The 27,909-nt window shown below is 40.8% G+C and overlaps 1 protein-coding gene across 12 annotated transcripts in view; it reads right to left on the reverse strand.

The window, feature by feature from the left end:
* The window catches only part of Stk33 (serine/threonine kinase 33), a 182,241-nt gene that overhangs the window by 15,284 nt on the left and 139,048 nt on the right, over window positions 1-27,909 (reverse strand). For all 12 annotated transcript variants that reach the window (XM_063279347.1, XM_039094530.2, XM_017590199.3 and 9 more), the window contains one exon: window positions 21,975-22,172. In XM_063279347.1, coding sequence (XP_063135417.1) covers window positions 21,975-22,172 — 198 coding nt within the window. The remainder of the gene's footprint in view (window positions 1-21,974; window positions 22,173-27,909) is intronic.

Consider the following 27,909-nt stretch of genomic DNA (forward strand, 5'->3'; position numbering starts at 1 on the left):
GTTTGGGGAGGGAACAGCTATGATCAGAATATATTATATTAAAAACATTTCCATAAAAATGAAATCACTGTCAAGATTCTAGATTTACTCGAAGGATATGCTAACTCAGAAGACAGTCCCTTGCTATTCCAGTGCTGAGTTGCAGATTATATTTACATGCTTTATGTAGGACAGTTCAAGGCCTACCTTTTGCTTTCATTAGAATTTACATACACAACTTGAATTAGAAATAATTGCTTTCATTAGATCTCACATCATTGAATATACACATAATATATACAGGGTCTTGTCAAATGCCACCAATTTTAAACGAATTTGAAGAAGCATAGGGTGAGGTCTCCTCTGTTCTGCATCTTCCCACCAGCAAGGTGAATGGAGGAATTTTGGAACTCCAAACAGACTCCCGAGACTCGCCAGAAAGGAACGATGACAGAACGGAATGCAGACGTGCTGGGACCTTCCTTGTCAGCTACAGCCAATTCTCAAATAATTTAGTGAGTATAAATCATATGCACTTTCCTTAGTTTTACTGCACAAATTACACACACACACACACATATATATATAAGTATATATACATATATAAGTATATATATACATATATACTATATATATATATGCTTAAGCCAAATTGTCAATAAAATCTAATCTCAATGTACAAAACTTTCCCCATGAAAGTATGTCAAATTCATAGAAAATTCTAATAAACTTAAATTTTCACTTTTGAGCATATTGACACTGCACGATCCTGTATGGATGTACATGGTCAACTGCATTTCTAGTTATCATTTCTGAACTTTCCTTTTTTGTACCTATTTATCACATACAATGGGATAGCTAGGTAATAATCGTCTTATGGTGATTAACCTGTCACCCTAAAGTTTTATCACTACTTCTTCCGTTTTTGTTTTCCATTCTTCAGTTTTACTATGTTAGTTTTAGTTTAAACGCTTCTTCAGTGAAGTCTTTATATATTAATTGCACACATAATGCATTTTGTGATATTTTTACATACCATATATGCATACTTTGATCATAGTCACCTCAATAATCTATCCATCCTTCCATTTCTCTGATGTCATTTTCTTTTTTATTCTTTCTTTTTATTGATTCTTGGTTTGTTTCACATCATGCACTCTAGGCTCACTCATCAACCTGTCCCCTTGTATCTGACCTTCACTCTTGCAAAGTCCTCCACACACACACACACACACACACACACACACACACACACACACACACACACAGAAGAAACATCTCGTCGTGGAAGCTGTAATATGTCTCAGTGTGTCCCACAGTATATTCATTGCTCCGTCTACACATCTTCACTTGCAAATGTTCATTGCAATGAGTCATTGGTCTGGTTTGAGGTCTCTGGCTTCTGTGATACCATCAATAGTGGATCCTCACCTGAACTCTTCCTGATTATCCTGTTGCCCTGTATCATGGAGACCCTGTAGCTTTAGATCAACAGGATTTGTTTTTTCATACATCCCACATTCACAGATGATATAGATTTTGTGGTCAACTAACTCAGAGCTCTGGATCTGGGCCTGGGTGATAACTAAGCTGGTCTGCATGTCAGTTCTCCCTTATCTAAACCACCAGGGTTTAGATAGCATCAGGTGGCAGGAGGCAGGTCAGGTCTGCTCTCCTGTCCTCAGGCAGGCTCACCTGCACCCACACTTCCAGAGCCAGCTCCAGTGGATTGCCCAGTCAGAACAAAGGGCTTACTCTCCTAAGTGCTGCCCCTAGTGATGGGCTGGGCCAGCTCTCCTACTCTCACACCCTTGGGACTGACTCACCCATGCAAGACCCTCTCTCTGAGTGCTACAGCCAGTTAGGGAGTAGGATTTGCTCTCCTGCTTTCTCCCGCAACCACTGCAGGTGGCAATGGGGGAGAGGGAGAAGGCATCACTCCTATACCCAAGACTCTTCACAGCAGATCAGTGGTGGTGAGGGCTAGCTCTCCAAGGCTCCTGCCCTTAGGGCTGGCTCACCTGTGCCCCCATCATCAGGGTCAGCTCTGCCATGCTGTCCATGCCCACTCTCCCTGCATGCAGCTGGTGAGGGGCAGGGCTAGGTCTCCTGGGGTCACAACTCTGTTTGCAGATTTCCAGAGTCAGTTCCCCCACACTCACACCCTCGGGGCTGGCTCACACATACCCCTGCCACCAGGACCAGCTCCACAATTGCTGCTGGGAGTGAGAGGTGGGGCAGGCTCTCCAAAGCACCCCAGTCAGTGAGGGGTGGGGCCAGTTCTGCACAGCCCCTAGACATCCACGTGATCCCCAGTGGCTGCCCTGACCAGAGATGTCCCATGTTCTAGTGGTTATATGAACCTCTGACATCGACATGGACCATTATCTAACCATGGACCCAGACGTGGCCCTCAGTGGCAGTTTGGGCTGGAGCCTCACCATGGCCCCAAGTGACAGGGCTGGCCACTCACAATAGTCTATGCCTCTCCACCCTTGACTCTCCAGTTCTATCTCCCTATGGTGCTCAAGCTGCTCCATTTCTCTTCCCCATCTGTCCACCAAGTATTTTCACATTGTGGTGGCTCCCGCTATGGGCTGGCCACATGACTAGGTAGGTCCTGGGTGACATTCTCCATCCGTGCTGGATGATATGGTGGCAAGCGGGTACCTACAACCTGCCTATGCTGTGGTCAGAAGGGCAGGTCTGTGGGTGGCATGTCAGTCTGTAGGTCTGTCTGCATGGCAATAGGCAGGGTTCTGCGTCCACGACCTGCCTGTGCCATGGGGTAGAGAGGGCTGTGGGTGTCTTTCCCCACCACTGTGTGGCATGGAGTAGAGAGGGCTGTGGGTGTCTTTCCCCACCACTGTGTGGCATGGTGAAATGCCATGTCTTCCTCCCCTGTGCCAGGCGTGCTACCTGGATTTGATTTGACTTTTATGTGGCTACCAAGCCAGGCATCAAGCTAGGACGCACAAAGGGCTGTCTTCTTCTCTGCCCCTAACGGTGTAAGACCAACCACAACAACAAGTGTCTCTGCCTGTTGTCAGGGGGACTTTTTTTTCTTAGTAGTACACTTTTTTCCTTTTACATTATTGTTCCTGTAAATGTTCTATACAGAAGGAAAACTTAATGTGTCTTTCTGAGTTTTGCTTGTTTCACCTGATTATCTTCAGTTCAGTCTACATTTCTGAGGGTCACACGATTTCATTCTTATGCCTAAATACTATTCTATTGTATCGTTTTTCCTCGTCCTCTTCCTCCTCATTCTTTCCTTCTTTTTTTCTTTTTGTTTTGTTTCACTTTGTTTTCTAGATAGGGTTTCTCTGTGTGGCTCTGGCTGTCCTTGAACTTGCTCTGTAGATCAGGCTGGTCTGGAACTCACAGAAATCTGCCTGCTTCTGCCTCCAAGGTGCTGGAATTAAAGGTGTGCACCCCCTGGATATTGTATATACCCTATACCAGATTTTCTGTATCCAATCACTCAAAAGTATTTACCAGCACAGACTCGGCACTTGCCATTAGTGCTGTAGTACACACAGATGTACAGATGTGCCTACTGTGTGCTGCTCTTGATTCCCTTGTCTATGCCTGTCTTCAAGACAGTGTTTCATGCATCTCAGGCTAGTTCCAACCCTCTATGAATCCAGGGATGGCCTCGAACTAATACTGAGAATCACAGTTGTGAGCTACCATTTTGATGTGCCATGTTATGTGGTACTGGAGAAGGAAAACTGAGCTTCATGCATTCCAGGAAGGCACTACTGAGCTACATCTCAGCCCCACTTAAGCTTGTATCTTTAAGTTTTTCCCTGTTTTTCAACTACAAGTTTCAAGCCTAACATTGAATTGATTTGTACAGGATGAGACACAGATCTAGTTTCATTTTACATGTGGATATTCAGTCTTCCCAGCCCTGTTGTCAGAGACTGTCTTTTCTCTAGTGAAATTCTGGAGCCTTTGTTAGAAACCAGGTAGCTGTACCTGTATGGGGTTTTGTCTGGAACCTTTACTCATTGAATTTGTCTACATGCCAATTCCTGTGCTGAGAACATGCTGTTTCTGCCTGGCTTTGTAGTGTAATGAGAAACAAGGTATTATAATTCTAACATTACTCTTCTCATTTAGGATTCCTTAACTATTCTATCTTTTGGGCTTCCATGAGAATTTTAGGACTGCATTTAGTTCTGTGGAGAATGTTACTGGAATGTTGCTGGGGACTGCATTTTAACAATATTAATTTTACACAATACATGAATATGGAACATATCTTTAGTGTCTTTGATTTATTTCTTAGTGGTTGTGTACTTTTCATTGTAGAAGCCTTTCCTAGGTTTGTTCCTAGGTATTATAGATTCAGGCTATTGTGGACAGGGAAGGATTCCTACTTCCTTTTTTAAATGTTTGTTATGGTATACAAAAAAAGCTGCTGATTTTATATGCTGATTTTTATATCTTGTTGCTTTGCTGAAATTATCAAAACTAAGTCCTTTAGGATCTTTTGGTACAAGAGTGTATCAACTGCAAATAGAGATAATTTGAATCTTCCCTTTCCTATTTATATACTTTTTTGCTTTCTTTGTTTAATTGTTCTGGCTAAGAGTGCAAATGTTATATTGAACAAAAGTGTTGAAAGTCAGCATTAGAGTCTTATTCTTGACTTCATATGAATGGTTTCTGTTTTTCTCTATGCAGTACAATGTTGACTATATACGCCTGTCATATACAGACTTTATTTCATTGATGTACAATCTTTTTTTTTTATTAACTTGAGTATTTCTTATATACATTTTGAGTGTTACTCCCTTTCCTGGTTTCTGGGCAAACATCCCCCTAATCCCTCCCCTTCCCCTTCTTTATGGGTGTTCCCCTCCCCACCCTCCCCCCATTGCCGCCCTCCCCCCAACAATCTAGTTCACTGGGGGTTAAGTCTTAGCAGGACCCAGGGCTTCCCCTTCCACTGGTGATCTTACTAGGTTATTCATTGCTACCTATGAGGTCAGAGTCCAGGGTCAGTCCATGTATAGTCTTTAGGTAGTGGCTTAGTCCCTGAAAGCTCTGGTTGCTTGGCATTGTTGTACATATGGGGTCTCGAGCCCCTTCAAGCTCTTCCAGTTCTTTCTCTGATTCCTTCAACGGGGGTCCTATTCTCAGTTCAGTGGTTTGCTGCTGGCATTCGCCTCTGTATTTGCTGTATTCTGGCTGTGTCTCTCAGGAGAGATCTACATCCGGCTCCTGTCGGCCTGCACTTCTTTGCTTCATCCATCTTGTCTAATTGGATGGCTGTATATGTATGGGCCACATGTGGGGCAGGCTCTGAATGGATGTTCCTTCTGTGTCTGTTTTAATCTTTGCCTCTCTATTCCCTGCCAAGGGTATTCTTATTCCCCTTTTAAAGAAGGAGTGAAGCATTCACATTTTGATCATCTGTCTTGAGTTTCATTTGTTCTAGGCATCTAGGGTAATTCAAGCATTTGGGCTAATAGCCACTTATCAATGAGTGCATACCATGTGTGTTTTTCTGTGATTGGGTTAGCTCACTCAGGATGATATTTTCCAGTTCCAACCATTTGCCTACGAATTTCATAAAGTCATTGTTTTTGATAGCTGAGTAATATTCCATTGTGTAGATGTACCACATTTTCTGTATCCATTCCTCTGTTGAAGGGCATCTGGGTTCTTTCCAGCTTCTGGCTATTATAAATAAGGCTGCGATGAACATAGTGGAGCACGTGTCTTTTTTATATGTTGGGGCATCTTTTGGGTATATGCCCAAGAGAGGTATAGCTGGATCCTCAGGCAGTTCAATGTCCAATTTTCTGAGGAACCTCCAGACTGATTTCCAGAATGGTTGTACCAGTCTGCAATCCCACCAACAATGGAGGATTGTTCCTCTTTCTCCGCATCCTCGCCAGCATTTGCTGTCACCTGAGTTTTTGATCTTAGCCATTCTCACTGGTGTGAGGTGAAATCTCAGGGTTGTTTTAATTTGCATTTCCCTTATGACTAAAGATGTTGAACATTTCTTTAGGTGTTTCTCAGCCATTCGGCATTCCTCAGCTGTGAATTGTTTGTTTAGCTCTGAACCCCATTTTTTAATAGGGTTATTTGTCTCCCTGCGATCTAACTTCTTGAGTTCTTTGTATATTTTGGATATAAGGCCTCTATCTGCTGTAGGATTGGTAAAGATCTTTTCCCAATCTGTTGGTTGCCGTTTTGTCCTAACCACAGTGTCCTTTGCCTTACAGAAGCTTTGCAGTTTTATGAGATCCCATTTGTCGATTCTTGATCTTAGAGCATAAGCCATTGGTGTTTTGTTCAGGAAATTTTTTCCAGTGCCCATGTGTTCCAGATGCTTCCCTAGTTTTTCTTCTATTAGTTTGAGTGTATCTGGTTTGATGTGGAGGTCCTTGATCCACTTGGACCTAAGCTTTGTACAGGGTGATAAGCATGGATTGATCTGCATTCTTCTACATGTTGACCTCCAGTTGAACCAGCACCATTTGCTGAAAATGCTGTCTTTTTTCCATTTGATGGTTTTGGCTCCTTTGTCAAAAATCAAGTGCCCATAGGTGTGTGGGTTCATTTCTGGGTCTTTAATTCTGTTCCATTGGTCTATCTGTCTGTTTCTGTACCAATACCACTCAGTTTTTATCACTATTGCTCTGTAATACTGCTTGAGTTCAGGGATAGTGATTCCCCCTGAAGTCCTTTTATTGTTGAGGATAGTTTTAGCTATCCTGGGTTTTTTGTTATTCCAGATGAATTTGCAAATTGTTCTGTCTAGCTCTTTGAAGAATTGGATTGGTATTTTGATGGGGATTGCATTGAATCTGTAGATCGCTTTTGGTAAAATGGCCATTTTTACTATATTAATCCTGCCAATCCATGAGCATGGGAGATCTTTCCATCTTCTGAGGTCTTCTTCAATTTCTTTCTTCAGTGTCTTGAAGTTCTTATTGTACAAATCTTTTACTTGCTTGGTTAAAGTCACACCGAGGTACTTTATATTATTTGGGTCTATTATGAAGGGTGTCGTTTCCCTAATTTCTTTCTCGGCTTGTTTCTCTTTTGTGTAGAGGAAGGCTACTGATTTATTTGAGTTAATTTTATACCCAGCCACTTTGCTGAAGTTGTTTATCAGCTTTAGTAGTTCTCTGGTGGAACTTTTGGGATCACTTAAATATACTATCATATCATCTGCAAATAGTGATATTTTGACTTCTTCTTTTCTGATCTGTATCCCCTTGACCTCCTTTTGTTGTCTGATTGCTCTGGCTAGAACTTCAAGAACTATATTGAATAAGTAGGGAGAGAGTGGGCAGCCTTGTCTAGTCCCTGATTTTAGTGGGATTGCTTCAAGTTTCTCTCCATTTAGTTTAATGTTAGCAACTGGTTTGCTGTATATGGCTTTTACTATGTTTAGGTATGGGCCTTGAATTCCTATTCTTTCCAGGACTTTTATCATGAAGGGGTGTTGAATTTTGTCAAATGCTTTCTCAGCATCTAATGAAATGATCATGTGGTTTTGTTCTTTTAGTTTGTTTATATAATGGATCACATTGATGGTTTTCCGTATATTAAACCATCCCTGCATGCCTGGGATGAAGCCTACTTGATCATGGTGGATGATTGTTTTGATGTGCTCTTGGATTCGGTTTGCCAGAATTTTATTGAGTATTTTTGCGTCGATATTCATAAGGGAAATTGGTCTGAAGTTCTCTTTCTTTGTTGGGTCTTTGTGTGGTTTAGGTATAAGAGTAATTGTGGCTTCGTAGAAGGTATTCGGTAGTGCTCCATCTGTTTCAATTTTGTGGAATAGTTTGGATAATATTGGAATGAGGTCTTCTATGAAGGTCTGATAGAATTCTGCACTAAACCCATCTGGACCTGGGCTCTTTTTGTTTGGGAGACCTTTAATGACTGCTTCTTTTTCCTTAGGAATTATGGGGTTGTTTCACTGGTTTATCTGTTCCTGATTTAACTTCGGTACCTGGTATCTGTCTAGGAAATTGTCTGTTTCCTGCAGATTTTCAAGTTTTGTTGAATATAGGCTTCTGTAGTAAGATCTGATGATTTTTTGAATTTCCTCTGAATCTGTAGTTATGTCTCCCTTTTCATTTCTGATTTTGTTAATTTGGACACACTCTCTGTGTCCTCTCGTTAGTCTGGCTAAGGGTTTATCTATCTTGTTGATTTTCTCAAAGAACCAACTTTTGGTTCTGTTGATTCTTTCTATGGTCCTTTTTGTTTCTACTTGGTTGATTTCAGCTCTGAGTTTGATTATTTCCTGCCTTCTACTCCTCCTGGGTGTATTTGCTTCTTTTTATTCTAGAGCTTTTAGGTGTGCTGTCAAGCTGCTGACATATGCTCTTTCCTGTTTCTTTCTGCAGACACTCAGTGCTATGAGTTTTCCTCTTAGCACAGCTTTCATTGTGTCCCATAAGTTTGGGTATGTGATGTACAATCTTTCTAGTCCTAGCTTTTTCTAAGCTTTCATCATGAAAGGATGTTGAATTTTATCAAAGGTTTGTTTTTTTTTTAAATCTGTTGGGATTTTTATGTGATCCTCTATTCTGTTCATGTACCGTATTTCATTTGTTGACTTTTACATTTTGAACAATCCTTATACCTCTATAATGAGACCAAGTCCACCATGGCTGTGATCCTTTTAATATACTATTAAATTTGGCTAATGAGAATTTTATAGAATGTATTTAATCTAGGATATGTATTTATCAAGGATACTTGCTTATAGTTTTCATCACTGCCATTGTTTTTCTTACATCTTTATACAGTTTTGATATGAGAGTAACATTTGCTCCATATAATGAGTCTTCTAGCATTCTTTGCCTTCGTGTTTTATTAAATAGCATGAAGAACATTGGTGTTAATTGTTTTCTAAAGGACTGGTCCGGGGCTTCTTGTTGATGGACAACTTTATTACTTCAGTCCCATTGTTAGCTCCTGATCTTGAAGCTCCTGATTTTCCTGAAAGTTGTTCAATTCATCTAGGTTTTCAACTGATTAGAATATAAGTTTTTTTTTGTTGTTCTTTTTTTCGGAGCTGGGGACCGAACCCAGGGCCTTGCGCTTCCTAGGTAAGCGCTCTACCACTGGGCTAAATCCCCAGCCCCAGAATATAAGTTTTAAAGATAATTCTTAGCAGACCTTTGGGTTTCAGTGAATTTTTTCATTAAATAGTTTTTATGTGTAGGGAAGGTTTGCTTGCATGTATATCTGTGCACCATGTACATGCTTTGTATTTGCAGAGGCTAGAATATGGCATCTGAGATTCTGGAACTAGAGTTATAGACCATTGTGAGCCACCACGTCATGCAGAGAATTGAACTCTGCCCTCATGCCTTGCAAGTGTTCTTAACAACTGACCCTTGAACTCTGGTCCTCTAAAGGAATAGCAAGTGCTCTTAAACCCTGAGCCATCTTTCCAGCACCACTATCTGTTGAATCAATTCCTCTTTTATCCTAATTTTATTAACCAGGGCCTTCTCTTATTGATGAGTTTGGCTAAGGGTTTGTTCTGTGTTTCTTTTTGTTAATTGGTTCTTCGTGCTAGCCTTTTAGCTTCCAGTTTATTAGCTTCCAAATTAATCTTAAGCAATTCTTTTCTTCTACTAATTTCGGCCTTGGCTTGCTTTAATTTTTCTAAGACCTTTAGATACATCATTAGGTTATTTATATGATATCTCTCAGACTTTTAAAAATTTAGTCACTCATATCTATAAACTTCCATTTTATAACTGTCTTCATTTGTATCTAAAAGACGCTGGTATGATGTGTTCCTATTTTCATTTAATTCTAGAAATTTTTCATATTTTGTCCTTTGATTTCTTCAACAGCCCAATTGTCATTCCAATGTATATTGTTTAGTCTTCAGATGTTTGTGTAATTCCTATAACCATTAGTATCTAGTTTCATTCAATTGTGGTCAAATAAGTTACTGATAACAATAAATTACTTTAATTTACTTGCATTTGTTCAAACTTATTTATTTTCTACAATATAATCTGTTTGGTGACAGTTCCATGAGCTTCTAAAAGGAATGTGCACTCTGCAGCCATTGGACTATATATGTTGTAGATGTCTAGCAAGTCCATTAGACCTATAACATAGGTTAGCTCTGATATCAGTTTTTTATATCCCCCAAACGAATATACTGGTGAGAGTGAGTAAGGAATGTTCAACTTTTGTTGGATAAGTCTATCTCTCTCTTTAGGTCCAGTTGTGTTTGTTTTATGAAGTTTGGTACACAGATATTTAGTGTATATACACTTACAATCATCATGTTCTCTTTAGTAGATTACTCCCTTTGTCATTATGTAATGACTTTATTTGCCTCTTCTGACTGATTTTGTTCTGACATAGTTCTTTTAATGTATTTGTATAGCTATTTCTGTTTGCTTTGATTTTTAATTTGCTTGGAACATTATTTGCTCTTCTTGAACTTTCAGCCAAAACATGGAATGTCCCACAAGATGGGTTTCTTGCAGACAGCAAACAGTTGGGTTTTGTTTTTAATCTAATCAGATACTCCTTGTCTTTTAATTGGACACTTTAAATACAATTACATTTAGGGTAATTATTGTAAAGTATTTACTAGTTCTTAGCATTTTGTTGTTTTCCTAATGTTGACTTTTTCCTAATTCTTCTCATTTGCTTACCTATTACTCTAATGAAATTCATTATTGCCCATGTTCTCATAATATGTTTATCTTCCTTTTCTATGTGTAAGATCCCATAAGTATCTCCTGCAATTCTGACTCAGTGGTCATGAATAACTTTTGTTTATGCCTTGAAGGTATTTATTTTTCTTTGCATCTTGAAGGATAATTTTGCCAGATATAATAAAATAGGTTAATTTTTTGTAGAGTTTGAAGTATATATTCTATATCTTACTGACCTTTAGAGTTTCTTCTCAAATATTCTAGCATGTTTGTTTTTATAAACAGCCTTGCAGTTCTCACATCTTTCTTTGTACTCTTGACATTCTAGGTATAATATGGCACAGGGAGGTTCTTTCTCTGGTCATGTCCATTTAGGTTTAATGCTTTATGTGTCTGAATATTTGTATGTTGCCCTCAACTTAGGAAATTATATGTGATCACTTCACTGAATAATTTTTCTATGTCATTATTCTGTATCTCTACATCTGAGTCTTTGCCAAGATTCCTCGGTTTGTATTTAATCCTATCCCACAGTTCTTTCATGTTCTGTTTATAATTTATTTTTCTTATAATACTATCTGAATGTTCTAATCCATAAATCTTCCTCCAAGCCTTTATATTCTTCCCATTGATCCAGTCATTGGTGAGGCTTTTAACTCAGCCTTTTATTTGATTTACTGAGCTTTTTATTTCCAAGATTTCTACTTGACTTTTTCCAGAACCTTTCTTTATTGAATTTTTCTTTCATATAATAAATTGCCTTATTTCATTTAACTGTCTATTCCTATTTTCTCTGTGTAAACATACATGTGAGTTCAAAGAACAGCCTTGGGTGTTATACTAGGCTGGTTTGCTGAACAGTGAGCCCCAGGGAAACATCTGTCTGTCATTCCTGATGCTAGGATTATAAGCAAAAAACACCATGCCTGTCTGGCTTCCTTCCTTTCTTTCTTTCTCCCTTTCTTTCTTTCTCCCTTTCTTTCTTTCTTTCTTTCTTTCTTTCTTTTTCTTTCCTTTCCTTCTTCCTTTCTAGTTTGGGTTTGGGGAACTGAACTGGAATTCTTGTGCTTGCATGGTTAGTATTTTGCAAACATATTATTAATTGAACTATCCTCCTAGCCATCTCCCCACTCCATCATATTCTTCTTGGGTTTGTTGATATTTTTTTGTTGTTGTTGTTCTTTTTTTCAGAGCTGGGGACCGAACCCAGGGCCTTGTGCTTCCTAGGTAAGCGCTCTACCACTGAGCTAAATCCCCAGCCCCGGGTTTGTTGATTTTTAAGCTCATGTTATAAATTCTTTGTGCAGTAGTGTATCCATGCAAGTATCATTAGATTCAGTTACTGTGGATTATCAACATTGTGGGCCAGGAGAGGGCTATGTGCCTTGATTTTCATATTCCCTATATTCTACATTGATTTGCATGCCTGGGGGTAAGTCATTGTCTGAGAGTTTTAATCTTTTGTAATCTTTATATTGGAGTATTTGCCACATTTCAGGTAGGATTAAATCATAGCTGGATTGGGGTTTGTCATACCTGGGCTAGGAGAAGTTCAGCAACAAGCTCCCCTTAAAATGCTCAAGGTATTAAGCTCAATCACCAGTGTATCCCAGGAAAATAAATGGCCCTAGATGGCAAGGTATCTTTGTCCCTCTGTGTCTTCTCCATCTAGCTTCCCACTACAAAGAGCTCTCAACAATTCTGACACCAAGAATTTCTCCCTTAGCCATACTAGACCTCTAGGTCATCATTCACTGGATCAGTTCATGCCTATAAGCTGAAGATGGGGAAAATAAAGAAACGTTTGACTCCCAAAGCAGTAAGTTCAGACAAGACCTTAAAATGGCATCCCAACTCTGCAGGAAGCACTTCCCCTGAGCTAGTATGTGAATCACAAGTCCTCCGAGAATTTGTTCCTTAAAAAATTAGCCTGTTTTGGTTTTGTTTGTTTGGGGTTTTGTTTGTTTTTAAGATTCATTTAATGTGTATGCATCTTTTGCCTGCATGTATACTATATTTGGGCCTAGTGCCTCCAGAGCCAGAAGAGTAGGTTGAATCTCTAAGAATGGAAGTTAAAGGTAGTTGTGAGCCATGCCACTCTATGGGTGCTAGAAACCAAACCTGGATGCTCTATAAGAGTAGCAAGTGCGCTTAACCAGTGTATCATTTTTAGAGTTTCAGCCTTCATTTCTGAAGAATGAATAGGCTTGTACTAACTGTATTTTGTGAGTTTCTTTGGGGGGGTTTAATTTTTTTACAGTCCAGTCATTCATTGCCTGGTCCCTCCTCCCACAGTTCCTCATCCCATTCTTCCCCCCAAACACCCTGTCTCCAAGAAGATGTCTACACCACCACCACCAGGCCTCTCCATGCCCTGGGGCCTCAAGTCTCTAGCAGGTTAGGCACTTCTCCCACTGAAGCCAGACCAGGTAATTCCCTGCTATATATGTGTCAGGGTCTTGGACCAGCTCAAGTGTGCTGCCTGATTGGTGGCTCAGTGTCTGAGAGATCTCAGGGGTCCAGGATAGTTGAGACTGCTGGTCTTCCTATGGGATTGTCCTCCTCCTCAGCTTCTTCCAGCCTTTCCCTAATTCAACTACAGGGATTCTGGACTTCAGTCCAATGGTTGGGTATTATCTGCATCTGTCTTAGTCAGCTGCTTGTTAGGCTCTCAGAGGGCAGTCATGCTAGGCTCCTGTCAGTAAGCACACTATAGCATCTCTAATAGTGTCAGGCCTTGGAGCCTCCCCTTGAGAAGGAATCCAAGTTGGGCCAGTCACCAGAATTCCTTTCCCTCAGTCTCTTCTCCATTTTTGTCCCTGCAGTTCTTTTAGAAAGGAACAATTCATTGGGGATTTAGCTCAGTGGTAGAGCACTTGCCTAGCAAGTGCAAGGCCCTGGGTTCGGTCCCCAGCTCCGAAAAAAAAAAAAAAAAAAAAAAAAAAGGAACAATTCTGAGTCAGAATTTTTGACTGTGGGATGGCAACCTCATCCTTCCTCTTGAGGCCCTGTCTTTCTACTGGAGATGGACTCTAAAAGTTTCCTCTCCCCACTGTTGGGCATTTCATCTAAGTTCACTCCCACTGAGTCCTGAGAGTCTCTCACCTCCCAGGGCTCTGGTACTTTGTAGAGGGTCCCCCACCTCCTACCCCACCCCCAAGGTTGCATATTTCCATTCATTCTGCTGGCCCCCAGGGCTTCTCTCCTGTTTCCTCCCCCTATTACTGATCATGTTCCCCTTTTCCCTTCTCCCTCCCCTCTCTCATCTAGGTCCCTCCTCCCTCCCTCTGCTTCCCATGATTGTTTTCTTCTCCCTCCCGAGTGGGATTGAAGCATTATCACATTGAAGCATTATCACTTGGGCCCTTGTGCTTGTTATCCTTCTTGAGTTCTGTGTGTTGTATCCTAGGCACTCTAGTTTTTTGGCTAATATCCACTTATTAGTGAGTATATATTATGCTTATCCTTTTGGGTCTGGGCTACCTCACTTAGGATGATATTTTCTAGTTCCACACATTTGCCTGAAAAACTCATGATGTCCTCATTCTTAATAGCTGAACAGTATTCTATTATGTAAATGAACCACATTTTCTGTATCCATTCTTCTGTTGTGGGACATCTGAGCTGTTTCCAGCTTCTGACTAGTATAAAGAAGGCTGCTATGAATATAGTGGAGCATGTGTCTCCAAGGTATGGTGGGACATCTTTTGGGTACATGTCCAAGAGTGGTATAACTGGGTCTTCAGGTAGATTTCAGTGGAATGTCTGGATTGTTTTGATTTGCATTTCCCTGATGACTAAGGACTTTGAACATTTCTTTAAGTGTTTCTTGACCATTTGAGAGTCCTCTGATGAATTCTGTTTAGCTCTATACCGCTTTTTTTTTTTTTTTTGATTGGGTTGTTTAAACTTTTTGGAGGTTAGCTTCTTGAATTCTTTAAATATTTCAGATATTAGCCCTCTATCAGATGTGGAGTTAATCAAGATTTTTCCCCCATTGGTAAGGTGCTCATTAGTCTATTGACAAATAAATGTGTCCTTTTCAGTTTCGTGAGGTCCTTTGTTGATCTGAGAGTCTGAGCCACTGGTGCTCTGCTCAGCAAATGTTCCAGAGTGTCTGATGTTGGTTTTTATTTTTAGATTCATTTTGTTTTACTATTGTTGAACAAGATGCTTGGTATGATTTTGATATTTTGGATTTGCTTAGACTTTTTTTCTTTTTTTTTTTTTGCCTAAAGTCTAATCTAGTCCCTTGTAAAGTTAGGAAGAATCTATATTTTTTGGCTATTTGATGGTTTGCTGTATAATGACTACTAAGTCTGTATGGTCTAGAGTAAACTTCAAAATTTGATGTTTCTTGATTGCTATTCTCTCTGGATGACTTGCTCATTGATAAAAGTGGAGCTTTAAATTCTCCTACCATTACTATACTACAGTGTCTCTCTCCCTTTCAGTCTATTGATGCCTGTACTCCCGGGTTTGTTGCGTGCATAATCATTTGCAATGACTTATCACTGTGCATTACCTTTTCCCTTAATACAGTTTGACTTGCACTCTATTCTATCTGACAGGACTCCAGCTACTCCTGTTCTTTTGTTTCCAATGTTTCTAGACATTCAGCTGCAATTTGTGTGGGTCCTTACTGGTAAAGCAAGTCTCTTGCATATATGTGGATCCTATTCGTGTGTATGTGTGTGTGTGTGTGTGTGTGTGTGTGTGTGTGTGTATGTGTGTGTTTGTGTGTGTGTGTGTGAGAGAGAGAGAGAGAGAGAGAGAAAGAGAGAGAGAGAGAGAGAGAGAGAGAGAGAGAGAGAGAGAGAGCACCCGTTCATGCGTGCATATATTAGTTCAATCTTCCATAGGCCTTCTAGTTGGAGAATTTAATTTACTTACATTCATGGTAACTTGGTAAGAGAAACTTCTGCTATTTTACTATAGATTTCTACATTTTTATAGACTCTGCATTTTTCTTCCTCTATCAGCTACTTCTTTTGCAGATGAGTGATTTTTTTTCTGTAGCACTATACTTTAGTTCTTTCTTAATTTTATATTATATTTATTTTTAGCTTGTTATTCTGTGGTTACAATGGGACTTAGCAAACACATCTGTTGTGGTTTTGTCTGAAATGTTCCCTGCAGGCTTATTTGTTTGGGGACTTACTTGATCCCTGGGTGGCTGTATGAGGACTTACTTGATCCCTGGGTGGCTGTTTGGGGACTTACTTGATCCCTGGGTGGCAGTGTTGTTCTAGGCAAGTACTGAGCCTTTAAGAGGTGGGGCCCACTGTTGAAAGAGGAGAAGCCTGGAGGGTTTTATTCTTCTCTGGTGTTGCTCCAACTCCATCTACTCTCTAAGTGCTACCATGGTCTGACCAGGTCCCACTGCTAGCAGCAAAGTCTCCTCAGCTGCTATGCCTTCCCTGCCATGAGGAACTATTTCCCTTGATCCAGGAACCAAAATCAATCTCTCTTTACTCCTATTCTTCTTAAAGCAATGTGAAAAGTAATATACAAAACATCTGATAGTTACAATGGGTTAATTTAAACAAGTAACAACTTTAACATTGATCACAGGGAAAAAACCCTACATTTCAACTCTATTGACCGCCCCCATATTTGCCATTTCTGATGCCTCGGTTTTCGTCTCTTTGATACTATTAAAAGGTTATTGTCATATGTTCTTTGTCTTCTAACAGCCCCTTCTGGAATTTAAGTGGCTCACCTTACGATCATGATACAGAGGGTTGGTTGGCTGGTTGGGGTTTTCAGGTGTGGAGGTACATAGAATTTTACTTTGACCTGTGAATTTTCTATCTTCAGAAATTTTTGTACTACACATTAGTGTCCTTTTAATTTGAATACTTCCTTTTGGCATTTTTGTAAGACATCATTTAACTGATGTTAATGAACTCTCTCAGCTTTCATTTGTCTAGGAGAGTCTTTTTTTTTTTCTTTCATTTCTAAATTATAGTTTTTCCAGGTATGGCATTCTTGGCTGGCAACATACTCTGTCTCTCCTGGCCTGCAGGGTTCTGTGATTATTTGACATGACTTCTTCTCTACGCTGATCCTTTGAGGGATTTTTCTTTGTTATGATTTTTGGTAGTATCTTCTTGTGTGATGTGGGAAGCTCCTCTTTGGGTTCTATTTGAGTTCAGATATATGAACTTCCTTTGACTGGATGTTGGCTTTTTTTCTCAGATTAGGATGTTTTTTCTTAATACTTTATCTATTTATTTTTGAGACAGAGACTCAATATGTAGAGCAGGCTGGGCTGAAACATAATAGTGTAGACCAGGCTGGCCTTGTACTCACAGAGGTCTGTAGGACAGTGAAAGACCCTGGCTCCTGGTTGAAGAGGTTTGAAACCCCAGCAACCCTGAGGAAGGGTCGGCATTGTGCCTGACTCCCAGGAAACCAGGCCTGTCACTAGCCTGAAGCCCTCCATAGACTTGTGACCATCAGTCACATAAGGGCAATGCCCCAAGCCTCTTCACAGGTAGAGGATGTGACCACAGGTCACTTAGGCTCAAGACAGATTTCTTTATAATGAGGTACCTAAAGGTCTGGAGGCTTGACCAATGAATTTCCCTTCCCAGACACTCATTCTTGCAAAAGGTATTTAATCTCAGTCCCACTCTGAGAAGTGGAGTACGGTTTTACTCATCCACTTTCCGCCATGACAATAAATGTCTTAAAACCATGGACAGCCTCTTTTATCAGAGGGAGCCCGCTGTGGGGAGCCACAGAGAAGGCCTTGCCTACAGAGCCACTGTCTAATCTCTGAAGAAAGCCCAGAAGCCTGCCCAGTCCAGCCAAAGACTCTCCCCAGCAGGAGCAGCCAGAGAATCCCCCCTCTTTTCCCCCCTCAGTCCCAGGCTAGATCCAGCCCCGTGGGTCCCCCACTCCATCCTCAGCCCTTCTGCAGCATCCCAGCAGTGCCTGGATGCCTAAGAGCCTGAGAAATGAGGGCCTGGCCTCCTTACAGGCCCGGGGACCCCGAGGCAGCTCCGGCTGTGTCCTGAGCCTCAGACTGCGCCTTCCCCACCCCTGGAGTGGTATCCTGAGGCTTCCCACAGCCTGACACCTGCCCAGTGGTGTGGGTTAAGTGCAGCCAACTTCCCATAATCCTGCCTCCTCAAGCTGCCGGAGCCCTGTGGTGGAGCGGACACGAGCCATTTGTCTCTGCTTTGTGAGTGCTGAGTTAATGATGTGCAACCATCAAACATGTCCCCATCCTATATTTATTACATATGCTTTCTGGTCCTATTTATCCCTCCTCACTTTCTTTAATTCCTATTACACATAGATTAGGTCTCTTCATGGTGGCCCACAGTTCTTATAAGCTTTCTTTATAACCCACCCCTTCTCTTTGATATTAGGCTGAGCAATTTCAAATGTTCTGTCTTTAATCTCACTGCTCCCCATATATTTTTTTATTGATTTATTCACTTTACACCCCCATCACAGCCCCCTCCCTCCTCTTCTTCCAGTCCCACCCCCACACATACCTCTGCCGCTATTCGTTGTTCCCCTTCTCTGATAAGAGAAGGTTTCCCATGGGTTCCAACCCCATGACACATCAAGTCATAGAAGGACTAGATGCATCCTCTCCCACTGAGGCCAAACAAGGCAAAGGCAGTCTGACTAGGGGGAAAGGATCCAAAGGTAGGCAGCAAAGACAGAGACAGACCCTGCTCAAATTGTTAAAAGACCCACATGGAGACCAAGTTACACATCTGATACATAAGTGTAAGGGGCCTATGTTCAGCTCATGCATGCACTTTGGTTGGTGGCTGACTCTCTGTGAGCCCAGGTTATTTGACTCTATAGGTCTTCCTGTGATGTCCTCGACCCCTCTGCCTCCCTCTATTCTTCCTCCCACTCTTCCATAAGACTACCAGAGCTAAATCTAATGTTTGGCTGTGAGTCTCTGCATCTATCTCCATCAATGGATGGATGAAATCTCTCAGAGGACAGTTATGCTAGGCTCCTGTCTGCAATCAGAGCAGAACATCATCAATAGTGTCAGGGTTGGCTCTCTCCCATGGACTGGGTCTCAGGTTGGACAGTCATTGCTTGACCATCCCCTCAATTTCTGTTGCATCTTTATCCTTGCACATGTTGTGAGCAGGACAAATTTTGGGTTGAAGGTTTTGTATGTGGGCTGCTGTCCCCTACCTCCTCTGGAAGTCCTGCCTGGCTACAGGAAGTTGCCACTTCACCCATTACATTACTAATCCATTGCTTAAATTCTCCCCTTCTCTCCATCCATTCCCTCTTATTCCCCGCTGTCCCTTCTTTCTTGCTTTTGCAAAACTCTTCTGTTCATGCACTGTTTTCAAATTTCACTTAATTTTTTATGTATATACATTCTTGGGATTCAGTGATTTTTAAAGAGGATTATTGGGAACTCTCTTTCTTGTTACAGCACAGTTCTCCCTTTCTTTTGTGCCTAATGTGGTTTTATTGGAGGTTGTGATAATTTACAGCCTTTTGTTTTGTTTTGTTTTGGTTTTGTTCTTTTTGTTTTTTGTTTGTCTTTTGTTTTGTGTTTTGAGATAGGGCTTCTCCATGAATCCCTAACTGTCCTGGAATTCACTCTGTATCCAGGCTGGCCTCTAACTCAAAGACTTTCCTACCTGCCTTTGCTTCCCAAGTCCTGGGATTAAAGGCAAGCCCCTTTGTAATCCTGTCATTGGGATTTGTGTTTTGTCATTGGGCCTTCATATTTGCAGAAGCAGCTCCCTTGGCTTCTGAGGACACTTAGAAACAATATATTTTATATTATGATGGTAACCACCCCTGCTGGCAAAGTCACTGGTCAACCAAGCTTGTTTTCAAGATCTCTAGCAGGTTAGGCTGAGCTGCTAGGTGGGCACTGCACTAATCCAGCTGGGCACAGAGTGCTTTCCTTGCAGTGGTGTTAGTCTTGCTGCCCTTGCTGAGTCTGCTTTTGGAGTGACTAACTGCCCAGTGGCAGGCATAATAACCTTTCGTGTCCATGGTGTGCTCATCTCTTCAGTGGAATTGCCTCTTTGCTAGTTCCTCCCTGGCTGCCCCTTTTCCTCTAAGCTCCCCATGAACAATGGAGAGGGCACCCCTGCAGTGCTTCAGAATGTCTGGGAGTGGCTGCTTTCCTGGTTCTCTCTTCCCCCTGGAGAAGCCATGGATCCTGAAAACTTCTGGGTGTTAGGGGGTGCAGAGGGTGGTATGATCCTAACAAGACCACTTTTATTACCCTAACCATGAAGGGTTTGGTTTTTTATTTTGGTTTTGCTTTTTGCAGTTTTCAGTTCTGTGAACACAGAGGCCTTGACCCCATGCTTGCGGAATCCCTCCACTTAGGTCAGGATTTTCACACACTGCTTTTTATTGTTGATAAAAGTTTGAAAGACTAGAAGAAGTCTAGCATAAAGTTTGACACAATTAGGAAAATAATATATTTACATAAAAAAACCAGTGAAAAATATGTGTGAGAGATATGTCTTTTTTAAAGGTGTAACAAACTTCAGAAAAATCCCCCAGTGTTATGTTCCTCCCCAGATATCACAGACAAGCCTGAGCAAAGGAAAAGTTCCTTAGAAGACACTGAAGACAAAATGCTTCCGCAGTGCGGGAACTGCTCCTGAAGCCATGGACGAGCAAGCTTTCTAAGCCCATCCCGGGAGAGGTTGCTCCCATGGCCCAGCCTGTTCATTGACACTGTAAGCTATTCTTGCTAAAATGAAATGCTATCTCCTCAGATGTGTGTGTGACTACTGAAATTCCTAGCATTACATGACATAACTCACATTCTAGTCCTTTTCTTCCTTACACGAAATATCCAAGACCACAGTAGGTCACTTTCACCAGTGATTTGTCAGATGTCTGGGATAGAGAAGGAAAATGGCAGAGCAGTGGAAAAGGAGCCTGAGTGCACTGATCCACCAGGGAATTTTATGCCACATTGATTGATAAATACAGATACAATACAGCACTACAAAATATGTGCTGTGCATATATTTATATATGTGTACATTTAGATGCGTGTGCACATGCATTATACAAACATGCATACATACTGTGTTATGTATGTAACTACATGTATGTGCACGCTGCCAAGTCAGTCAACAGAAAATCTTCAAACTACGTTCAACAAGAAAAATGTAAGCATGGGTCTAGGATATTATTTTTAAAGAGAATATAAAATACACGCTGTGCTAAACAATGTAGTAAGTAGTTATCAGAGGAGACAGGAAAGGAATTCAATAGTGTTTACATTACAGTGAGGTGGTTCTTTCACACAATCTAAGTCACAATGGTAAGCTTCTAATCCAGGATTTTACTATCCAGCCAACAGGTAACTCTCCTAGATGCCTTTTGCAAGATTCTAGCAGGAATCTTGACTATGAGTGGGGCCAGAAGTCCTGCACATTCCCAGACATGGACCAGGACTCACCCAGCCAGGCCCCCTTGTGCTCTGCCCATCTGCTGCCTACAAGGGACTAGAAGGCAACAACAAATGACTAGGTCTGGACTGTCCTGCACAGGGTGCAAAATTTAAATAAGAGCTAGAACATAAGACAGGAGAGCAACCCCAAACTGAAAAACTTATACTGACGTGTATCAAAAACAAGAAAGGGTTGCTCAGGCAAAGCTTTGGGCTATCCAGTTAATAGACTACAACTTAGAATCAAAATGCCAACATTGCTTCAGACATGAAACTGTGTTCAGGTCTAGTCAGGTAACATGGCAAACATATAGTTTAGGTTTTTATGAAACAATACACAAATAACTGGCTAATATAATAATTATCTCTTGTGTATAGTATATAAACCAATTCTAAATTCTGTAGCTGAGTAGAGTACAAAAATTATGAATTAGGAGCCACGGGTCAAATCTGGCATACCATCTGTTTCATCGAAAAGGCTGAGCTGGACGTGGTTGTGGTCACTCATTCGCTGGCTGTGCTAGTGTCTGTGCAGCAACATCAGAGCTGAGTAGCTACAACAGAGGCTAACAGACCTACAGCACTTAGTACAGTTTGAGTGTCCTTCATCTGAAGTTGCTAGCTGTTCAGGTTAGGGATGCTCAGTCTGTATGTGTTCTCTCACAGAGAAGGTCTGTCAGCTCCACTCCCGAGAGCCACTGCTTCAAAGAATGAAGCCCCAGCGCTACCTCTCCTGGCTCAGAAGGTAGAAGGACCTCACCTGTTGACTAGTGCAGGCCTCTGTTACCGACTAACAGTGAGATGATGGAGCTGCAACACAGTGTCCCGAGAGAGAAAGTGCCAGCAGCCTGGTGCCCCGCTGCAGCCATTCCTCCTACCTGATTTACTGACTTTGCAGATGGACTGTGGTTGACATTCGGGGCCTTTTCCTCTATTTTGTTATGCTTCAACTTTTCCTCAGTGTGCTGCTCAGTCTCCTTGTCTGCCTTGGTGTCATCATCACTTTCTGGGTTATTTTTCCATTCTTTCATCATTTCTAATACATTAGTTGGTCTCGCTGAAGAAAGAGTATTGCCCTAAGATTAAAAACAAGTGTTTGCATTATAAACAGTTCAGATAATTGGAAGATTCTTAAACCTCTTAATATATTCTCCCCAAATCAGGAACAGTCACATGGAAAAAATTATAGTGCTGGATAAGAAGCAAAACTCTAGCCATCTATTGGAGCAGTCTCCCCACCCCACAGGGACTAACTGCCACACACCATCACTTACAATATGATCAATGTTGGAGGGAGACCATTCACAAGTCATGAAGGAGTAAATGTAACCTGCTTGTACCAAGGACACAATATGACAATTGTGTGGCAGCCAAGACCTCTTTAGCACTGTTCTTAGGAAACTGGTAAGACACTGCCCAAAAGCTAATGGGGTCAATGCTGAAGGGGAATGTACACAACACCCATGTCTAGGGAAAACATCCATACTCAGTTATTGGGAAAACAGTATGTCTATGAATGTAGACTGTTGACTTGAAGGCTCTTGCCTGGAACATGTCTATGTAATGTGGCCTGTGGCTATAACTGACTCAGTGTGCTGTTCCTATCCCTGCCATGACTGTATCACACCAATATTGGCCATTTCACTCTAACCCTACTTACCAAATATCCCCAAATGTGCTGAGACACAGACAGGCTCAAATGCCTCCTACTAGAATTAACTTTTTTTTTAAATTCTAACTTTGTTTGTTAGAGAACATTTGGACAGGATATTTGGATCACTGTCAGGTTAAAATTAGACCTGTAAGTGTGAGCACAGGTATATAGAAATTCTAAGTAGTCTTTGTATGTAGGAAGATTTAAGTGTTATGCAGTAATAACACAGAAATCCATAAAACAGGGCACATTAAGGACAGCCATATGAATACATGGTGGAGGATTTATTGAGTTTAATATAGTCATGGTTAAAAATAGATCAGCATCAAGAACAGAATGGTAATAACAAGAGGAGATCATTAGGAGACCTAGTCCCATGGCTCTTCCTCTGCCTTCCTAGAAGGTCAGAGCCTTACTGTTTCCCTAGCACCTGAGTACTGTCTACATTGGCTATACTCATTTCTCCTCTACCCTCCAATCCATCATCCCGTTCTGACAACCATGGCCTACACTGCCTTCAAGGTCCAGTTTAAAAGTCATCTCTATTAGGTGTCTCAGAATTAGGAGCACACACAGGGCAAAGGAAGCAGTCATGGAGGGATAGAGCCATCTAAAATGCCAGATGGCCTCAGAGTTCCTCTTGGACTGAGTTACGATCTCTAAGGCTTGCAACTTCTTAGCTTCTTCCTGACTTATGTCAGAATTCACAGTATGCAGGCTCCTTGACTTTGAATATACACATATTGAGCTCAATTTGATTCTCTCATTAGCAAAGAGACAATCTGAAATATCTGTAACCTCAGTCCTGCCCAAATAAGTGTTCCTCAGGTTAATTCTTTGGATATTGTGAATTTCAATTTTCTGCCCTCCTTGAAAAAGATTGTGTGACTTTATCAGAATAAACACATTGCTTTTAAGTGATACATTTTTGGAGATAGTACATAGTTCATGATGTTCCAGTTCCTACTAGATACCTACAAAGATCTGGAGCCTCTCTTATCCAGAGCTGACTGAGAACAAAGCAACTTAGACTCCTGCAGCAATTTGCAATGGAAGATACTAAGCACTTGGACTTAGAAGTCATTCTTTACCACAGAACATGCAGCCTGTTCTGACAGGAAGAACAAAGCAAATGCTTGCATCCTGCATGTTATCTCTAAAATGCTTTAGCAAGATGAACTTGTGTACACATGACCATGCTCAACCAAATAATAATCACAGTGGAGTTTGTATGCTATCTGCACAATATGAGAGCAGTTTATCGCAACAATCTTTGTTTTGCAAAGTCTTGATCAGTGTATATTTAGACATCATAATTTAACTAACAATTTCAATCCCTCAGGAGCACAGCTCAATCTTCATTCACCTTGACACATTAAATGTCATTTTGTAAGTTGCAAACCTTACCACTGGCTTTGCAGCCCACATCAAGCAGGTGCCCATCATGATCAGTGACCAACTGTGTCACTGCTTCCAAACTGTATTGGTTCTTGAATACCATTTATCTGCCAGTCAGTTCGTCCATGTGTCTCTTTGTCTCCAGGGAATTAGTCAACAAAGATAAAAGTAAGGCAAAGAAAAGAAAATGTTCATAACTAGGAGTAAAGCTTGAATCAAACAGAAGTGGAATGACAGAAGAAATAGCTTGCGACGGGGAGCATGACATCTCTGATTTTCATACAACCAAAGGAAGTAGTGGAGGCATGACAAGTGAAGGGGTTGGACCAGAATGGATGGAAATGTTGCAAAGAAGGATGCCTGCAGAGAAATCTAAGAGGCAACTCATGGCACGGAAAGCGCACCAACACAATACTGAAAGCAGATCAAAGTGTAGCAAGCGGTGGGAGGACTTTCCAGACACAACACTGACCTTCCCTCCAGGAGGCCTTCCTGCCTGCCTGCTGCCTGCCTGCCTGCTGCCTGCCTGCCTGCCTGCCTTCCTGCCTGCCTGCCTGCCTTCCTTCCTGCCTGCTGCCTGCCTGCCTGTCTGCTGCCTGCCTGCCTGCCTGCCTGCCTGCTGCCTGCCTGCCTGCTGCCTGCCTGCCTGCCTGCCTCCTCCCTTCCTCCCTTCCTTCCTCCCTTCCTCCCTCCCTTCCTCCCTCCTTCCTATGGCAGGCAAATGATCAGTAACCTACTTTATCGTTTGGAATTTACTCTATAGATGTTGTATTTACGAGAACATTTGTTGTGGCACTGATTGTAACAAGAAAGGTCTAAAACAATTTATATATTCCATATTCAGAGGGAGAAATTTGCAAAATAACAGAACATCCATAATTTGAGATACACTATTGCACTTTTTTCTTAATAAGGAAACCTTCCCAATACATATTAAATGAAAAAGAGCAGTTTACAGGATAGGAACCTATTCGTGTAATGTGTACACATAAAACTGCATAAAAAGCACACATAGGATACTTAATGATAATCTTCTCTACTGAAAGGGGGTAGAACATTATTCTCCTGTTTTGATCACCATTTGCATTTAAATGGCGAACCATTTACTGCGGGCAATCGCATGGATTTCATATGACTAACAAGCAATGTAAGCAGCTGGGAAAAGCATATGTAAAAAGCATAGAGAGTCACACAAAGATGGAATGATCAATTACCCTGATGGCCCTAAGGTAAGCAGCCACTTCCCATTGATTTCTCACAAGTGTAGCTTCAAATGAGTGCGTGGGGCTAATGTCGGTACTCCTCGTCTTCAGGAGGAAGGAGCCTGAGAAATGACTATTACAGAGGCACAGCTCCAACTGCCAGTAGAGAATTTCTAGTTAGAGGTAGAGCTGAGGCTTCAAACTCAATATATTTAAGACCAACACTCTTCAAACCGGGGTGTGCACACACCTGACTGTACAGGAGGCTTTCCAATGGGGGAGGGGGGCAGTGTGCAGAAATGGCTTGCAGAATCAGTTTCAGACCCTCAATCTGCTTGAGCATGGATTTGTAGTAATCTTCTCCATGCTTTTTCCCTTAAGTCAGCCTCTTCCACTTCACAAGAAAAGAAAGGCATAGTTTGCATCCATCTTTAATTTTATATAGATATATAATATATAGTATATAGTGTATATATATATATATAAATCTCTGTAGTACCAAGGACAATTCGAAATTTCTGTGTTGGTGTTAAGGAATCAAATGAACCTAATTTTATTATATAATCCTAAATACCTTTCCTTGGGCTTTTTGGAACTGCATTTATATCTTTGTTGCTCAAAATGTATTTTCATCATTAATCCACCTAAAGACTTACTTTCATTGGTTCGTCATTTGCAATGCAATGCATTCTGAGGGTGTGTCTACACAAGGTGAAAATGGAGACTAAACTGCAGCCATCTACTTGGTTTTCCTCTACCCTGTCTTCCTTGTTGTCTTGATTATATTTTCACCTGCACGATATGACAGCAGATTGAATTTTAATCATGCCTGTGTGTATTCAAAGTGGAATGTTTCTTTAGCTATTTTAACTTGATACAATGAGCACCAGATCTTATTTTTTTCCATTCAAAATGACATTGCTGAGACCACTGGATATCCTGTCCTAGGGATATGAATCACGAACCTTGATTCCTACATTACAATATTGTGTAAAGAACCTCATAATACAGCAAAAGTATAAATGTGAGGCTAAAACTCAAAAACCTTCTGAAGGAGACTTAGGAGATCAGCTTCATGACTTTGGGGTAGGTAAAAAAAATATTAGGCAGGACGCAGAGACTATTAAGTATACAGGAAAAAACATGTGGAATTTTTACCACCGTTGTAATTATTAACCAAAGACAGCACTAATAAATGGAAAAGATGGATTGTAGACTGGGAGAAAGTGATGTACATATATATGAATTCATGGATGTCTTATAGATAAACAACAAAGGCCTTATATTCACAACACATAGAGAACTGCAATACAAATCTATGAGAAAATAATGTGCATTAAAGATTTACTCGTTTTTATCTATGCATGTGTTTCCCGGCTTGCACGTATGTGCACCGCATGCACACAACGCTCCAGGAAGCCAGAAGATGGCATCATATCCCCTGGCACAAAGGGTTGTGGGCACACAGACCTACATGCAGGAAAAACTCTCAAACATAAAATAAAATAACTAAATCAACAATTTTCTTAGCATTTTATCCATTTGCTTATTCTTTAAAAGACTCTGCCAGTCTCTGCTCTGCCTTTGCGTCCTGCTTGGCTCAGCTCCACTCTCAGTCCTACTTTTCCAAATAATTTTATCTTGGTTTACTCCATTAGGGTTTTTCCTCCTGACATTTTAAGTTCAGGAAATTGAATGCATTATGTATACACATGTATGGTATAGTCAAAGAACAAATTTAATAAGAGCTTTTTTAAAAAACAAAATGTTTGTTTTAAATAGTTAGATTTTTTACTTTTTTTTTTTCTTCCGGAGCTGGGGATTGAACCCAGGGTCTTGCGCTTGCTAGGCAAGTGCTCTACCACTGAGCTAAATCCCCAACCCCAAAGAGCTTAGATTTTTAAAATTCAATTTTATAATACATCTTTAAGTGGGGCATCTAAATCAACTTACAATTATTTCTAAATTTGGACACATTTGTACCATTTGAATTGACTATTTCAATTGTTCTAATATATATATATATATATATATCAAAGATATATTAAATAGATAGATAAATATATCTTTTAATCTTTCAGTACTTTCAACTCTGATATCTATTAGTCTCCTTTTTTATCTTTTCAAGAGTTCTTCCTCCCTCCCCAGAGCTCCTAATTTTCAGGTTATTATAGATTATTATGAACATATTGTCTCTTCTGGTATTGTTTCTTGTTTTGTTTAGGACACCAATACTCTTACACCAGGTATATAAAGACTTGAGTGCACCAAGCTTCTTCTAATATTTCCATCAAGTGTGTTAAGTGTAGGCCTCTGTGCTGGACTCTGAGGTCAAGTATATTTAAAAATACTTTCATTATTTCTACTCATGTAAATGACCATTTGGATGGATATAAAATTTTAGGTTTAAAGTTATTTTTCTTTTGATAAGCTTAAAATATTATATCAGTAATTCCCCGATTGCATACTACCACTGAACAACAGGATGCGTGATTCTTCCTTACAAGATCTGCCTGTGTTTTGCTTTAAATCCTTTGCTAGACTGGAGAACCCACCGGC

The sequence above is a fragment of the Rattus norvegicus genome, chromosome 1 (assembly GCF_036323735.1).
Source record: "Rattus norvegicus strain BN/NHsdMcwi chromosome 1, GRCr8, whole genome shotgun sequence".
NCBI lineage: Eukaryota > Metazoa > Chordata > Mammalia > Rodentia > Muridae > Rattus > Rattus norvegicus.